The 19,086-nt window shown below is 30.6% G+C and overlaps 1 protein-coding gene and 1 long non-coding RNA gene across 2 annotated transcripts in view; one reads left to right on the top strand and one right to left on the bottom strand.

Moving 5' to 3' along the window:
- The first annotated feature begins 286 nt into the window (after positions 1 to 286).
- Positions 287 to 1,641, top strand: LOC147808174 (uncharacterized). The gene is made up of 2 exons (XR_015434925.1): positions 287 to 484; positions 1,497 to 1,641. It is a non-coding gene; the product is annotated as an uncharacterized LOC147808174 (long non-coding RNA).
- An 8,427-nt stretch (positions 1,642 to 10,068) lies between these two features.
- The window catches only part of LOC107456062 (uncharacterized), a 64,026-nt gene continuing 55,008 nt past the window's right edge, over positions 10,069 to 19,086 (bottom strand). The window contains exons 12-14 of the mRNA XM_016073821.4: positions 17,324 to 17,476; positions 14,310 to 14,436; positions 10,069 to 10,238 (exon numbers count right to left, since the gene is read on the bottom strand). Of these exons, the coding sequence (XP_015929307.2) occupies positions 10,191 to 10,238; positions 14,310 to 14,436; positions 17,324 to 17,476 (328 nt within the window). The 3' untranslated portion in view covers positions 10,069 to 10,190. The remainder of the gene's footprint in view (positions 10,239 to 14,309; positions 14,437 to 17,323; positions 17,477 to 19,086) is intronic.

Below are 19,086 nucleotides of genomic sequence, written 5' to 3'. Positions count from 1 at the left end.
CTAAGCATTATTGGCGTCTATAATAACATGATAATTTAGCGTGAATATGGTAATTTTTTTACTGTTCTTATGGCTATATCACACGAGAGAAAATATGTGCAACTGCAAGTGTAACTGCAAGTGTAAGTGCAACTGCAAGTGAAATTTCTCCAAAAAACGCTCGTGTGATATAGAAATGACGGTTGCACGAAATATCTGCAACCGTTCAGGCAATTTCTTTCATGAACCAATCAGATCGTTTGCTTTTTATGACGTTTCAATTTTATGTGATGACATATACAAATGTAAATAAAAATGGCGGCGACGTTAGGAAGAGGATGATCGGATGAAATTTTTTTATAGATGAGACGGAACAAGTTTTTAGTTTAATAATAACATTTCCTTTAAAATGAAAGCATTAAAAATACTTTCGCACTATGAGATGACCATCTCAATGCAGTTGATGTACTACCATAACAGGAACCTGCACACGATTTTAGTATCGGTAAGTATAGTACATTATTTTTGCGATAAATTTTCTTTTAAAATATTTATTTATTTTAAGCTAATAAAATTAAAACTTATTATAATTTGTTCCGATCAAAGTTTTAATTACTTTAAATAGAAATAATTTCTATTTTTATATATGTAAAGAATTATACTGGCGAAAAGCTTTACTTTGAAATATTCGCCAAGCAACTCGCCAAACTTTGTTTCAGTATTATAACATAAAATATAATAATGATTATATTTCTTTATTTTTAAATTTTAATCTTTGTTTCTGTTGATTGTAAAAGAATGTGTCCGATTATTTGAAAGTTTTATAATTATTAGTGAAATAATTATTTTGTTCTTCCCTAAGAATTCTTTTAATTTTTGAAAATCTCATTTTAAAACAAGTTAGAAAATGTGTGTGGTAAATATTTAAATTGTTTCTCACAAAGTTACCCCATTTTCCAGTAATTATTGAAAAGTATTACAAGAAAGGTAGTATATTATATATAAAAAGTAATTATTCTAAATGCAAATTCCCAATATCCTTGTCTGTTTCTACGTTCATCCCTTCTATTTTTTTTTTGTGTGTATGATGATTTGCATAATATTTTGTTTATAATTATTCAAAGTTAACTAATGATACTTTACTTTTTATTTATACTTCACATTTATCTCTTGATACTTAGCTTTTCTATAATGACAGTAAGTATGTAAGTGTACCTTACTAATTTTTCAATATACTTACATTTTTAAGAGTCTTCGTTTATAAATACAATTTATTTTTCTTGAAACAAATTTCAATCCAAACATAAGAACTACAAAACTAAACACACCTGCCATCTTTCATTAGTGTATAGAATAATCTTAGAACTATAATCAAAATATCTGTCAAACTTAAAATAAGTTTAAAAGGGATACCTAAGGACTTAAATGATTTCAAATTAATGGCATTTAATCTTCCTTATTCTAATAATGTGTTGGTAAAATTTTATCATGAAAGTGATTTCTTTCTTTTATTTCAGATATTTCGTATAATCCTGTAAGGTTTATCTGGTAAAGAAGGAAAGAGATGTAATACTGTTTTTATGGAAGAAATTAAAAAATAAGAAATAAAAATGAATAATGTTCTAAATGTTTCACTTGACAATAAATGTTTTATTTTTTAAATTGATTCTTGTATTATTTAAAATGCAAAACAAAACACGTAAAGGGCTATAACAAAATAATATGATACATTAAAAGTATGTTCTTAATAAAATATTGTTTTTTTTTATAGTTATAAATAAATTTTAATTTATATACTGTATATTACAATAAATTTGTCCCAAAATAAATCCTATAATTTTTAATTAAATTATCTTATACCAATAATGAATGATATAAATTTTGCAATAATAAAATGTAAGTATGACATTGAAAATCCTCTTATATTTAAAAAGCAATTTTACTAAGAAAGTGGAAAAAATAATTTTCATAAAAGTGATATTCCTGATATGCAATGTGTAAATGAATAAAATTGATGATCCCTTCATGTAATGTAAATTAATTTGATGAAAATAAAATTCTGAGACATTGTAGTATAGACAAGTCTGACATTATTTATTATGTACTTTTTAGACTGAATTTAAAAAATAGAATTGATTTGATAGATCTAATAGTTTTGATGTTATAAATGTTTTATGAGTGAAAGGTAATTCAAAAATTTATATTTCATACATTAAACCATCATTTCTTCTACAGAATTATTTCAAAGGACTATGTTTTTGAATTAAGCTTAAAAAATAAATTTGAAGAAATGCCTTACTTGATTAGATAGCAATGTCAGTTGCATAAAGTGGTATAAGTCATAAAATTGTCCTTTCTACACATGAAACTTTTTATAAATTTTCGAATTGTTAAACTATTAAATCAGACAGCTTGTTTTTATTCTCATTCGATTTAGTGTTTACATAGATAATGATACCGCACTTGCCTAGCTAGCATGTTACATAGTAAATATATATAAATAAACTATGCTTTTACAGGTTGCGGAGCCAAATCTTTCAACAAAAAATAAGCAACTTTTAAGAACATTTTAGGCACTCAAAAAATATTTTAAAGCTCTAGGTAAATTGACAAAATGCAAAATAATTCTCAGACTTTACATGATCATGATAAAATAACTAGAATTTGACAAAGAACTGTTTTCTTGATTATATTAGCCATTAAAAAAATGATCAAGAGATTTTTCGGTTCGATTTCAGAGGGTGGAAAATAAAGCCTGAAATTGAGAATATCTTGCAAAATACAGCATGAGAGAGCAAGAATCTCACCGAACCCAGCTCACTAGACGCACATGCGGACTCGCAAGTATTTCACCAAACCTGTAAAATGATTGGCGTTTTCATACGCTATGGACTGACGGTAAGCTGAAATTGATCATGGTTGAATGAATTCTGCTGTTGTTGTTAATTTACGTCGCACTAGAGCTGCACAATGGGCTATTGGCGACGGTCTGGGAAACATCCCGGAGGATGATCCGAAGACATGCCATCACAATTTTGATCCTCTGCGGAGGGGATGGCACCCCCGCCTCGGTAGCCCGACGACCTGCGAGCGAAATTGAGCACTTTGTGGTAGCACAGTTTAACGAGGACCCATACCGCACACCCTCGGTCCCTACGCAGACTGATCCAAGTGGTCACCCACCCGCACACTGACCATAGCCAGAGATGCTTGACTTCGGTGATCTGCTGGGAACCGTGTCTCAACGATCAGTCCAGTGCGGGACGAATGAATTCTGAAAACGTGAAATAGAAAAATGTGAAAAGTACGTTTTTACATAATATGTGGCGAAAATCGACATTCCTTTTCATAAATCTCTTTTTCGAAAAAGGAAAATAAGGCACTTTTTCAAAACACTTATTAAGAAAAGCACCTTTAAGGGCCTTTAAAAAATGAAAATCAAAAATAAGCACCTTTAAGCACTTTTTAAAAACACTACGCACCATGTTTTATACCTTAGTCACTCAAATCAAGATAAAAAAAATCGTCAAAATTCTAGATAGTATTTAAGTCCATCCCCCTTTCACCCCCTTATCCTTTTAGGGACACAACATGAAATTCATTGATATCTTAATATCATTTTATATTATGAGATAGAAATCATAATCCTTTTTATACTATGCTACTTCACTTAAAAAGCACTTTTTAAAAATGCTACGCACCATGTTTTATACATTAGTCACTCAAATCAACGTAAAAAAATCGTCAAAATTCTAGATAGTATTTAAGTCCATCCCCCTTTCACCCCCTTATGTTTTTAGGGACGCAGCATGAAATTCAATGCTATCTTAATATTATCTCATATTATGAGGTAGAAATCATAATCCTTTTTATACTATGCTACTTCACTAATGGGGAAATAAAGTTTTCAGAATTTTAATTTCCTGCTGAAGAAAAGACTTAACACAAATACAAATGTAAAAAATTAAATCAAAATCAATCAATATTCTACAGCATCTTTACGAACATCGTTGAGAAACTATGATATAATAGAATCATATGATAAAATTAAATATGAGCCAAAAGTAAAGATAAATAACAAAATATGGTAACCCAATTTCATGCAACCGTTCAGGCAATTAAGCAACCCTTTCGGCAACTCCGAACGGAGGAATTTCACTTACAGTTGCACTTACAATTGCAGTTGCGCATATTTTTCTCTCGTGTGATAGAGGCATTATATAAGATTTCTTATATACGTACCTTATCAATGTAAAACTTATTTTTTTTAATTTCAATTTGTATCTTATAACAAAACATATTAATTGTAATTTTCGGAAATAATGAGTAAAAATACTAGTATTTTTATAATAATTTTTAAACTAATATCGGCACTTATTTCGAAGGCCTAAAAATACGTGATAAGAGATCTCCCAATATACTTTCGAGTTAATATCAAGTAGTCAGATGAACTCAAAGCACAACTAATCATTTACTTTAAATATTTTTTAGAGTATAAGTTAGAAATATACACATTTGGTATAAGAATTCTGTAGGACTGTAAAGAGTTAAAATTTTTGCTACAGAGTATAATTTACTGTGTAGTTATCACATTGCAACATCACAATTCAATATAACTATAGTCCATGCTAGTTAAAATAGAATGGTACTTACTTTTGCAATTTCCCACTACAATTTTTTCTGATAAGTTTTCAAGATGTGTACTAATTTCGTCATGTATGGATGTTACAAAACTTGTTGATCACAAAATAAAAACTATGGTGGATTATCAATTCATAAGAACAATCCTCAAAAGGATTTACATTAAAATAATTCTTGGAAAATGTCGAACATTTTTGTGACATATTAACAACGTTTACTTTTTCATTCGACGACAATCACCAATTCAGCTTCCATTGTAATGATTGATTGATTTATTGAAATTACATACATTTGCTGACTTGTGTGCTCAATATATAGGCTTATAAGTCATTGTCAAGTAGAAAATACAGATAGAACAGTTCACAGAAAGACATCACAAGGAATACATCCAGGGTTACGGCGGGATTCGAACCCGCTACCTCCACGCTTAACAGAGCGTTTGGACCGGCGATACCGCTCAGCCAGGGAGACCCCTTCCACTGTAATGGTTGTTATCAATATTTATTTATTGGAATTACATACATTTTCAGGCTTGTGGGCTCAATTTAGGCTTATAAACCTTTGTCAAACAGAAGGACAGGTAGCACAATACAGAGAATTCATTGTTTATGTTCATTTACGTCGCACTAGAGCTCCACAATGGGCTATTGGCGACTGTCTGGGAAACATCCCTGAGGATGATCCGAAGACATGCCATCACAATTTTGATCCTCTGCAGAGGGGATGGCACCCCCGCTTCGGTAGCCCGACGACCTACGCGCGAAACCCATACAATACAGAGAAAGACAGGACGAAGATGCATCCAGGATAACAGCGGGATTCGAACTCGCTACCTCCATGCTTTGCCCAGCGGTTGGCGGGTGAAACCTCTTGGCCAAGGAGGCCCTGGTCTTATCAAACTGGTGCAAACGTTCTTTTTCCCCCCCCTTTAAGTCAAAACAATTAGGTGCTTATCTCTCACTATGTCTACTTAAAACAGCTCTTACTTTATCGCATATTGTCCCACAATGGTCTGGTCATAAGACACAGCTCCCAGTAGATCACCGTAGTCAAGCATCACTGGCTGCAGTCAGTGAGCGAGTGGATGACCACTTTAATAAACCGAGCCTGATAAGCCTATTTGATAAACCGAGGATGTACGGCATCGATCCTCCTCACAATGTCCTACCGTAAAGTACTCGCCTTCACGCACAGGTTCTAGGGGTACCTAAGCGAGGGAGCCATCCATCTCGTAGAGAATAAAAACAATGACAAGTCTCCCCAAATAGGTACTCATGCATATGCAAGCTTCTGTGCTCAATAGAAAAACGGTAAAGAACAGAGAGCACAATTTGGTAGTGGTACTTCTTTATTTACAACGTTCTAGAGCTGCACAATGGGCAATAGGCGACTGTCTGGGAAACATCCCTAAGAATGATCTGAAGACATGCCATCACAATTTTGATACTCTACAGAGGGGATGGCTCCCCCTCTGTAGAGTATTGGTAGCCCGACGATGAACAGTTTAACGATACCACTCACCCTCGGTCCTAACGCAGATTGATCAAAGTGGTCACCCACTCGCTTACTGACCGCAGCCAGTGATGCTTGAAATCGGTGTTCTACTGGGAACAGCGTCTTTAAGATCACTTCATTGAGGGGCGGCAAGTCTTTGGATAATCCTCGGAAATAGTTTGCAGACCCCAGCCAATAGCACACCGCTTTTAAACGAACAATACGATATATGAGCTTGAAGTAAGACCAACCTTAGTTAAAGGAAAAGATCGGGAAAATTTCCTGAGTTAACCCAAAAGTTGAACCCATCACCTTCTACAACCAAATGTCTTGGAACAATTGGCAGCAAGGCAACCTCACTGGATTTCGTTGACTTTGTTTATTTAGCTCCCAATCTTTTAAATTGCATAAAAACACTCATTGCGTAACTGTACAGATTCACAAGAAACACATTCACACTAACTTTTGCCACGCTCCTTTACTTAAATAAAATAATCACGCAGGTTCTATTCCCGATAAAACAACGTAACTCTATCATAAAATCTTTTGAAAACCTTTGTCTTATGATCAGCCTGAAGTGGAAAGGGTACAGACGCACATGAGGATGCAAAACAGGAAAAATGGGAAGGAAAGGAGTAATGAGGAAATGGAGCCCAAGGGAGAAACAATATCATTTAAATAAGTTTTTCTAAATACTAGACAAAAATTGAGAAGCAGTTTTTTTGCATACAATTTTGTCCTTATTTGCAAAAAATGGTTAAATTTTCTAAAACATCTAGTTCATGGTTATATTCAACTCCTTGCGTGTGCAAGAAATTTACAGATGCGTTTACCAAAGTCCAGATGACTGCAACTTGCTGGGAGGTATTCAGTCTTCATCTCCTCAGAGAAATCGGAACAATCTTTCCTATTTCTGTAAAACGATCATTTTTTTTTTCATTTCTGCAATAATTGTCTGCCGGCATGTATATAAGCACGTCTTTGGCGATTTTGAGACAAAAGCATCTTAACGTTCGTGGCACTTCTTTCCAGCGCAAGTGGTTGCGATTCAAAACAGTATATTTTAAAATTTAAAAGCGTTGGCATAGTAACAAGAATGTTCGAACGTTTTCAGTCTAACATGCGAGAGCTCTGAGTCATTTCTAAGAATACGATATGTGTAGCATTTTGGAAGATTTGCGATAGGGAAATGAAATTCATACACAGGTTTAAAAATCTGACCTATCTTCAAGATCGTAATTTTTTCAAAATGAATGAATCTTTTAAAAAGTCAAATCATAACTTGAAACTTAAGGGCAGAAAGTTTTTTATTTCATTCTGAATCCGTCTAAAAGTTCGATAAGTATATGCAGCGATATGCGTGCTATATGTGCAATTATAGACTGCTTTATCTTAGGGATGGTATATAGTCAGTTACCGGGACACTAAGTTACACTTTAGCGGCTTTTAACGATTTACTCTCTTTTTTTTTTGCGGAGATTTTCCTCTTTGCTGTAGTTGGTCCCAATTATAATACATGCTGTCTTTTTCTTTCGAAATTTGCTACCTCAAGTTCAAGAATCAATTTTGCTTTATTTAAAAAATGCTAAGCAGGACGACGTGTCGTTAAAAGCTATTGGATTCTAAAATCGCTACTGTGGGCATAGTCACTATTTTGACCCGGAATTCTCTGGCAATATCTGTATTAAATATTAGACTTTTTCCGATTGTTGAAATTTCAACTAACCTACAAAAGAATATTTCGTTATGTAAAACTATTTTTTGGTAATAACCTTATACAAACCAAAAATATTCCAATTACAAAATATTTACAATTAAATAATTTCGTAAAATAATGATCCTCAGAGTGTGCTAAATATTGCCGGTTCGAAATATAAATTCAATTAAAGAAGGGATTTATTTGTTTTTAATTGAATCAAATTCAATTCGTTCAAATACGAACCTTGTTAATTGTATTTATGAAAACAAAAATTCAAGTAAGTCAAGTAAATCAACTTAACTAGTTTTTTTTAGTCTCAATATGAATATACTCTTTCAAATTTCATTTTATTATACTCTCTTATTGCCTTGAAGTTAAGAAAAGACCATTATTCCTATTTAGAGAGTCTGTCTGCATCTAGGTGTACGATAAATGAATACCAAGCTCTCAGCGAGAACGGATATCAATATCACCAACTCTTGAACGACGTTTCATTGTCCCCTCTTTGCTTGCTTTCTTATTAACAACAATAATCAATTAGCAAGTAATAAGAATTAATAAAAATGGTATCTGAAAATCGCAACAAATATATGTATTTCTGTTCGCATTTAAAGAAACTCATGAACGAATAATAAACATTGTTTATGACGATTTTGTTCCACAGCGAAGCAAAAGTAAAAATTCTTTATTCATTTGATTTGTTAAGAGCATGTCAGCATAAGACACGCCATTTTCAGTGGTCCAATCAAACCAAATGCTATTACAACGTCATAAATTTTTTGAGAACGAATGTTTTCCTTGTTTATCGAAATATATCGCCAAATCTAAGATTCTAGTAAGACTTCAGTATTATAACCTTTTGCTTTGTTGATAATTCTATGATATAGGGGAGAGTCGGGTAGCCCCGCCAAGCGGGTACCCCCGCCCACAGTCAATTTCATATGTATAGAATATTTTTTCAAGTCAATGGGCCATCTACTTGTTATATTAAAAGAAGATTATTTTCAAAGTTTCAAGTATTTATGCAGCTGTTAACACGGTAAACTATAGTTTTGAAAATATGTTGAATACAGTAGTCATGAAATTAAGAAAAATTGATTGAATGTTTCGATTAAACTTCATTTTAATACTAAAAAAATAATTTTTTCTATACACGCAGCATTAAAGTATTTAGTCTTAAGTTTAATTTGCAAGAAGAAAGAAGTTTATATGTGAAAAATTGTTCGAGTAATTACAAATTTTCAAAAAAATTGAATTTCGGTAGTCCCGCTCACACGAATGTCGGGTATCACCGCCCAATTTTATTTCGTCGATAAATGTACGGTTGCAAAGATTATTATTTTATTGCTTCAAATTTGAATGTTATATGCATTTTTAGCAACAAATGTTGTTGTTATTAAATGATAGAATTCACTAAAAGTATATAAATATGTAATAAATAAAATAATTTTATGATCAAAATGTTAAATGAGATTTATCTATTGTCAATACATTAGTCACTTTCATTTACACCTGAAAAAACAGTCAAAAAATATAATTTTTGTAACTGGGTGGGCTACCCGACACATTTTGAAAAGAGCTGAAAAACATGTTTTTTAAAATTTCTATTTTTCTAAGTTAAACTATTCTTTTTTTGGTTTATTCTTTTTGCGTTATTTAATTAGATGGTAAAACAGTAGAAACGTACAAAAATATTGATTATTACTCAATATTATACAGAAATATAAGCAATACTCCTTAAGTGGACGGGGATACCCGACTCTCCCCTATATCATTAAAGATAGCATGAATTAAATTTCTGTATGGCGTGTTTAACTTTTAAAAGCTTTTATATTGCTTTGAAAGCATATTTGTATAATTTGATAACGAAATTAAACAGAACTGTGTAGCTAATGATTACTGAAATTTTATTTCGCAATGTTCTTTTCTTAACTTGCAACGGAGTATAGTTTTTATTATAAAAAATTCATAATCAACATTCTTTTATTAAAGCAGTTTTAATACCACAATTTTTCCATTTCCAACGTTTCAATTAAACAGCAGTTTACAAATTCAGCAAGGCGGCACTTACATACACTAAGCTTTAGATTCATTTGCTTATATAAATAAGTTCTTTAGTAAACGTGTCTCCATTGTATAAAATTTACTGTGTCAATAAATTAAATAAAAACAAATATTTAAAATCTTTTATTCATTATCGATTAATAATTTAATATGACACAATAACAGTAAACATTATTTTTTTATCAGAAATATAAACACTTGAGACTTATAGTTACAATTTCGTTCAATCAATTAGTCCCAATGTGTAATTTATTTTCTAATCACATTATTACTATAATTCATATATCGAATTCACAGCACTTTTATGATGAATTTAAAGACCTCTAATGATATTAATTGGTAAAATTTCTTCATTCACTCCCTGGAAAAAATGCATACAACTTAAAATTTTTGACAACGTTAGTTCTAGTAAGCAAATTTTTTTATGGCAGGTGAGATGAAATTTTATATTTATCATTATAATTAAAATAATATGTTGATCGCGGCGAATCATCAAATATATATCCTACGGTACTGAGACATAAAACATATTCACAAAAAAATGCCAAATTATAGTGAAGATTGTTTGAAAAATTAAACAATAAGAAGAGCACAAAAATTTGGTTTTAATAATTTAATTACTAAATTATATGTACAGATAAAATTTTAAAAAACAGCAGCTCCTTAATTACTTTTGATTAAATAAAGAGATTTTCACGAACTAACGTGAGATTTTAATATTTTGTGGGGTGAATGTATATTATTTAATTAGAACAGACAATATAAGGAACAAAATCAGGCACAAAACGTACTCTATCTGCAATCAAAACGTACACGCATTTTTTTTTCACGCACTTTTTAATCAGATTCATCAACTTAAAGGGGGGTGGAAGGCTATAATCTTCTAAATACCAGGGCTAAAGAGAATAGAAGGGCTGGTTCACTCTTTTGAAGAAACTCTCGCCGCGCCAATCCTCCGATTTTCTCTAGTGACGTCACTTTGGCGCAAAACTCGCACTTTTACTTCAAGAACGGAGCGTTCGGCCTTATTAGCTCTAACTAATATTGGAGCTAAGACATTTGTTATTTTCTATAATGACTTTCCTCAGTTTTTGCAGTGAATTTACAAGAATTTAAAACTATTATCGAAATGCCAGTTTGCGCGATTGCAACTTGCAAAAATTCTGATAGAAAAACAAAAGGAAAAAATATAATTTTTCGCGTGTTCTCTAAAGTAAATGAACAACTATGTAAAGAATGGATTCCGAAATGACACAATTAATATAAAACAGCAATACGTTCATTCTGACCGCCTCGTTACTTCAAAAAGAAAGACAGGTGAAAAAAATTAAAAAATGGATTAAGTCAAAGAAAATTAAAATGTAAATAAAAAGTATAAATAAAAAGTATAAATAAAATATATAGTATATAGTTGAAATTCTCCTAATTTCATAACATATTTTTTAATGTAGTTATTCTAAATATTTATGATTTTTTTTTTAAATATTATATTCTCTTAAATTTAAATATCTATAAATTATATCATCGTAAATTTAAGTATCTATAAGCAATTGTAAAATTTCTAATGTCATTATGAACCTAAATTGTTATTTTGTTTCAGTAATTAGCGTTTAAGGTTGAAGTTTCCTAATGATTAAGTATGAACAAATTGCTATTAACGACATATTTTAAAATCGGGGATTCTAAATTTAACTCAACTTATCGTTATAAAAGAATTTGAAGATAAAAAAAAGTGTCGATATATGCGTTCATTTTTCTTAATAATTAAAGTTAAAATTGAACTTTTTAAAATAAAGTATTTATAGTGTCATTTTCGCCAACTAGTAAAACATTTTTATAAGTTTAAAATGGTATTTTTCTTTAATATAATAACCAAGAAAGTTTTTTTGAACTATGTTTATGAACGGAAATAATGTGTTAATTACGTAAAGTTTGAAAGCTAATAACCAGAAAAAGTCTAAACTTATTTTTACAAAGAGAAAGATGCTAAGTTATCATAATATCTTTTCTTGCGATCTCCGAGATCTGTGGATACAGTGACGTCATGAGGAGTGAAATCGTAGCTTCAGCTCTAAGAGCGGAATGAACTAGCCCTTCTATTCTCTTTAGCCATGGCTAAATACGGTCTTGGTAAAAGTGTGTGCGAAATTATGGCCCCCTTATTGTTAATTTTATTTCTTCCGCATTCAGGCGATCAAGAGTTTTGAGATTCAAAAATCCAAATCCGACGAAGGAAAAAAAAGTTTGTTTTGGAAAAAGAATGTTTTTTGTTAGATTTCGTAATTTCAAACAACTGCCACTCTAAATAAATAGCATAAAACCCACCCCTGAAAATTCGAAAATTACATGTTACTACGGAAAAAGCCGTTAAAGCTTTCTTCATTTTTAATTATGCACGCGTAATGAAAAATAAAGGGTTAACTTAATTAGATTGAAAGAAATGGCGCATGGTGCCATTAAGAAATTTTAAGAATTTTTCTCAAAAATTTAAAGAAATAAAATAATATGATTATAAATTCTGTATAGGCAATTTATAACGTAAATTTTTTTCTTTTAAGATTTTAAATAATTTACATTTATTTTTGCTTTAACTGACGAAAATTTATTTGGATTACGATAAAATGATATTTTTCAAAGATTTAAAAGCAATCAAGTGCATAGCATTGAACTCCTTTTTCAAAAATGCTGAATGCAGAACTATATCGGCACTACTTTAACAGGGAAAAATCCGTCAAAATTCAAATATATCACCCACCATATTTTTCTCATTTTAATATGGTGATTAAATAACCTTTTTAAATTTGCATGTAAAGATTAAATACCACTGATTAAGAGCCAGTCTTCGATTTCAATTTTAGTTCTCAAATTTACTACAGTTCCCCCTAAAATTTCCGCTTATAAAGTAAATCATTTAGAACAGAGATGGTCAAACTACGATCCGCGGGCCAACTGTGGCCCGCTGAAAGATTTTCCCGGCCCGCGGATAGAATTTTAAGTTGCGGATCCGTGGCAAATATAAACAAAATACATTATCCATTTTCTTGTCTACTTTGTTTAAAGATATTTTTGTTCTTTCTTAACAAAATACTGATGAATTGATGGAAGTAGTTAACACAGGCAGCATCAATTGGTAAAATGTTGAAAATAGAAGTTCTTTGTAGAATAGCCGCAGACTGGATCTAACGAGTGTTCGTCTTTTTCGAGGAGCTAATATAGGTGAATTGCACTTCACATGTGGCAGACTGTGCATTTTTAAGTTCCAACGAGCAGATTTTTCTTCCAACGAACGAGTTCCAACGAACGAGTGTTTGTCTTTTTTTTAAAGAGCTAATATAGGTGAATTGTACTTCACATGTGGCAGACTGTGCATTTTTAAGTTCCAACGAGCGGATTTTTCTGCCGGGGTGAAATCTAACATTATTTATTGCGTATGGAAATATTCCACACATATAACGTCATTGTAAATAATGAGGAAATTATTAAATGTATAAAATTGCTTGTGTTTTTTTAGATATTTGTAAAAAATTTTTTTAGCATTTTTTACATATCTTCTTTGTCATATGACCAACTTGTATATTAAGATGCAAGGGAAAAATAAATTCATCGATGATATCTGGGCCCATCTCAAAGCTTTTAAACTGAAGCTTAATCTGTTTTCTGGGCAGCTAGCTAAGAACGACTTATTTTATTTCAAGAAGTTAAATTCTATACCCTCAGTAAATAAGGAAAAGCTTAAGAATTAAGAAAATGGCTTGAAAAAATTTCATTTTGAATTTGAACGCAGATTTCATGATTTCAGTGCCCTTCAGAATAGAATGGCACTGAACAGAATATCTAATTCTAATTCTGTTGAATGGCATTCAGCAAAATTAAATATTTTTACCATGCCTTTCAACGTTAATTGTGAAACAGTGAAGTCGGATTCGCAGCTTGAATTAATTGAGTTGCAATCTAACTACCATTTGAAGCAGTTGTTTCTAAATTGCCAAAGTTTGAGTTTTACAAATCATTACCAAAAGCTAGTTTCCAAAATTTAACATCTCATGCCCAGACAATCAGTGCTATGTTTGCTTCATCTTATATATGTGAACAAATGTTTTCAACTATGAACCTTAGAAAAAATCATTTCAGAAGTAGACAAACAGATAAGCATTTAGCCTCGTTTCTTATCTCACTTCGAACCTCAATGTAAGAAATTTTTAAAAACGAAATCGCAATTTCATTCATCTCATTAAGTAGTTAAATTAAAACTTGTATATCGCTTTTTTAAATTTTTATTTTAGAAGTTGCCCTCAACTAAAAAAGTTTGCTCATCCCTGGTTCAAAATCAGGAAGTCAGACATTATAACTGTATTGCTTAAACTAATTTTTGTTTTCAACTGATTTAGTTAAGATACTTGAAATTACAGGTAATCAACAACTAAGTGTTTACCTTTGTGTCTATAAGCTCAAGTACTTTCGTTAAATCTTTAGCTTGATTAACATCCAATTGCTGATCTTTAATTTTTTCAAAACTTGGATTAGTTCTAAGCACTTGAATCATACGTTTCGCACAGTACCTACAACAAAATTAATCTTCATAAATTTATTTTAAAAGAAACTTATATTTGAGTATTGCAAAATAGGTTAAAATTGTGATACCTTATTATAGGACACTGGCAGATTTTAGTACCAATACTTTAAATTGTATATATAAAACTTTTAAATCAAAAGATAAAACAGAAGCTTTTACATTGTAATTCTAAAACAGACATTAAAAAAGCAAAAAAAAATCTGAAATTAATACTGAAAGATATTAATGAATAATACCTTTTATTCATTTCATAGAAACCTAAATTAATTAACGACAAGAATATTAAACTGCTATTAAAAAATTCAGAAGGCGTTGGAAGGCCAAATAAAAAAATACTTTTTATTATTTAAAAGCAACTATTATAACAAAATATTAATTGCTGAAATTAAAGCTTTATTAAGAAATAAATAACTAAAATTTTAGAATTTTTTCATTATGTTAATGTCTTGACGATCTCTTTAGTTTTACTTTCACTAAAATGGGAGCTCAAATTTCACGAAATTTTATCCGTTTTCGACGTAACCATTTCCTGGAAAATCATTCGAGCAAACTTGAAGTCAAACTAAGAAAACACTACCATGAAAAAGTTGAAAATTTTTCGATAAGTTAATGTCTTCCTGACTATGTTAGTTTTACTTTCACCGTGAATTATGGATACTCAAATTTTACAAAATTTTCTGTATTTTAATGTAATTTTTTACTTGTAAATTATGAAAGTGAATATTTTGTCAAATAGAAGAAAATGTAATCATCACTAGGTTGATGATAAGAATTTCAGGCATTATTAATTAGGAATTACAACATAAAAAATTACAAGTGAATGAGTACAAGTATGAAAAAGGAGTGTGTTGTGTTATAGAATTGTTCGTGATGTTATAAAAGACGTAATAATACTATTTGTGATGTCATACTGGATTTATTGACGTTAATCTCAACCACCTTTTCCATATAATTGATTGAAAAAGTATATTGCAATACGAATAGAACGATAATACGAATAGAACGGATATTACAATGCGAATACGAATAAAATATACAGTAAAATGTAGGAAAGTAGCCGAAAAAGTAGGACTAAAATAGGCGAGAAGCAACAAAAGTTTTCAGAATGCTCTAATATGACACAAGTAAGGAAGCAGTTTCATCAATTATTTAAGCCTTTCGTCATAGCATTTGTATTTTGTCAAAATGAGGGTTAAAAATTACGAACTTCAGTTTCAGGAATTATGAATCATCAAACGTGAATACTTTATTTCTAAAATTGTTAAACTTTTTTTAACATTGAAATACCAGAGGGAGGCTTGTCGCGGCGACGAGTCAAAACTTTCTCAACTAGGTGGCAATTTTTTTCTGTTGCATGAGATTTTTTAACAGATCGTAAATACTTTTGCATCACCAATTCCAAATCTGAAATCGTTTTGTCCCGACAAGCTCCAGTTTTTTCAAATGGCATTGTTTAGTCGAAATGTGCTAGTTTAAAGACGTTATGCATAACAGGAGGTAAAAACGATATACTTCTAGAGGAGTTAGGCCACATCATCATGGGGTTTAAAATTACATAGACACCCATGTACGGAAATATCATAATACGCCGTTAGGGACACTTCCTTATTATGAGATGTTTTTTTCGTGTGCTTCTGAACAGGTGAAAATAGGTAAGCTACCCTATCTACGTATGAGGACAGTTTCGGACGTGGGTTTCTATGCAATTTTAGTCCTGATAATGTGCTGCTTAACTCCTCCAAAAGTTTGTCTAAACTTTTACGCGACTCAGTGTTATTAAAAATGCTTTTAAACTTGTACAATTCGAAAAAAAAAGTAAACTAAAAATGTTATTTAAAAGAAATTTGTAGCCATAGGAGTAAAATTAATTTCAGATTTGAAATTCCCACAACTGAATCAGGCAATATCAAGTATTATGCATTGAGACAAAAAATTGCAAATAATTGTTTCCCAGAGTAATATTAATTTATTCATACACATTATAATAAATATCGAGAAAACATTTGCGGGTTACTACAGGAGTAAATTTAAAAAAAAAAAAAAAAAAAAAAAAAAAACTATTTCTCGATTTACAAGTAGTTCGTAAAAAATGACTTGTTTCGGTATTTTAAATTTTTATATGCCAGAAATTCTTTTTTTTTAACAAAAAGAAAATAAACTTCCAGTATTAATTTACATAGTTGAAAATAAATTACTAAAATGTTTTAAATTAAATTATACTTGCCGACAGAAGTCATAAATTTCTACTCCTTATTTATTAAAATTTGATTTTCTTCAAAGCAACAAATTGAATTGAATTGTATTTTAAATAAACAGCTCGAAACAAAAGACGCATATTTCAAGAACTTTTTAAATCTATTTGGCATTTCTCGCTCTTTTGATTACATTATGTAGGGTGTTCCTTAATGATTACTTTAATAAATATTTTCAAAATTTTTCGCCAAAAAACATACATGAAAGGGCATAAATTACTCAATAAACGAGAAATATATAAAAATACCATCAATATTCCGAGCTACTAGTGATGAAGTTAGGATGAAATACATTTAAAGCAGTTTGATTTCCCAGTGAAATTTGAAGTAGTTTCTAATAATCATCATCAAAGTAATCTGCCTGTTTCTTCAGACAATCAAACAGGTTTTGATGTTTTTAGACCCGAATTTTTTAAATAGTGTTGTTTTTTAGATTTCGATAGTGTTTTCCCCCCACATTTAAATATTGATTTGAGACACCTAAAATGTATACTTTTTTGACACAGATTCTGAAAACACATTATAAGTGCAGTCATTGTAGAACATTCTGTTTTTTTTTTACTGAAAGTAAATTAAAAAAAGAAATATTAAAAAGAGGTATGTAATAAATGTATTCAGTACCTAGTAATAGCTGATGAATCAGTCACAAAAAACGATGCACATTTCACCATCTGGCTTGCAAGGTTCTGTGAGATGGGATCAAGTGTGCCTATTTTATCAGTAAGGATTGCTAAGAACTGAGCAGCAATTTCTCTGGAGGCTTTATTGGGATGCCTAAAGAAACAGGAAATAAGCCATGCATTAACACAATGCACAGTGGGCCAGAAGACCATGATCTTTGTCTAAAAGTCAAAAATTAAATTTCAACTAAAATATGTTTAGGCAGCTTTAATATCGCTCAAATTAAGTATTCATAATCATTCCAAACATTATAATTTACTTTTTGAACCGACGAGAGTACAATGTAATGAAAAATATGTTAAATTTTTTTTTTTAATGTCACTTTTAAATTTATATTTCAGAAATATATATAGGAATTTCACCTTTCTGTTACATTTTTATCAGAGTAATTGGTCTGAAATTATAGTACAATTTTTCAATTTGTTTGATTAGTTAATACTTTCGACAAACTTATAGTTTATATCTAATCATTTGACATTTTGCAATATGTTTGAATCACTTTCGTAACTTATCTCCAAAAAGTTCTACGATGTAATTAGCTAAACTTTTTGTTGTTCTCTTCTTTGATGTTTCTTTTTTCGAAAAAACCTGCCCCATTTTGCCCGTATTGCAAAGGTGGACTAAATATACCAAAAAACAAAAATTATATATTTTTCTTCATGTTTTCGCTTTATTTTGTAATATTACTTCGGAAATATAATTTGCTTTTCATGCTTAATATAAAATTACGAAAATTATTATATATATAAATATTTTTTTTTGCTCGAAATATTTCAGCCATCATCTTGTTTTTTTTGTTGGTATTTTTAGTGTGTTTCAAAATTTCAACTATGAATTCTATTTACCTGCACATGAAAACCCTAAATAAAACCCCACAAATTTTGAAGCAAATTTTATCGAAATACTAATTTTGGCCACGAAACCTTGGATGCTGGCCCATTGTGCAATGGGTGCAATTTTACATAAAATATTGAATTAATTTACTAGTTAATAACAGAAACAGATAACGGAGAACAGACAAAATACAGACATTCTAATTTAGAATAAAAGCTCTTGGAAGAACCTAATTACCATGATAGTTTTAAAATTAAGATATCAAGCAAAATTTAAAAAAAAAAAATTGATAATTTGGAAACGCTGTTCGACTTACGTGAAAATTATTAAAATAATTGGTATTTTTAAATTTTGTCCTATTTTCATGGGGCCAAACATTGCAGTTTTGAAATAAAATGTTACTTAAAAAAAAGTTTAAATCATAAAATACTTCCATCTTCTCAAAACTAACACTTTCTTCATAACTGCCATAGAGCTCAATGACTAAAAAGAAACGAAACGTAACACGATAAACCGTGATGTTTAATTAGAAAGCTGCAAGTGACGTCATCGTACGTAAATCCTGGCATTTGTTGATTCAGAAGCCAATCAGGTTCGACGCACACGCGTGACGTCGGCTTCGTGTATCCAATTAAATCTAATTTAAATCACGTGGTTAGACACAATCACTTCACGTCTTATAGAGTTACAAGTACCTAGTTGTTGCAATTTCCAAAAATTATAAAAGTATAACAATCAAAAATAACAATCTCAATTCTTTTGATGGATTTGGATATCTGATTCAAAGTTTTAGATGAGTAATCATAATTTTGAAAGACAGTTTGGAATTTTGGTTATTTTTGTTTTTTGCGTATTTCGCCTCATCTCTG

Source organism: Parasteatoda tepidariorum, chromosome 6 (genome assembly GCF_982258835.1).
Source record: "Parasteatoda tepidariorum strain Cologne lab strain chromosome 6, Ptep-v5.0, whole genome shotgun sequence".
NCBI classification, from domain to species: domain Eukaryota; kingdom Metazoa; phylum Arthropoda; class Arachnida; order Araneae; family Theridiidae; genus Parasteatoda; species Parasteatoda tepidariorum.
Note: the sequence above shows the minus strand (reverse complement) of the source record. Positions and strands in the feature narration are given on the sequence as shown.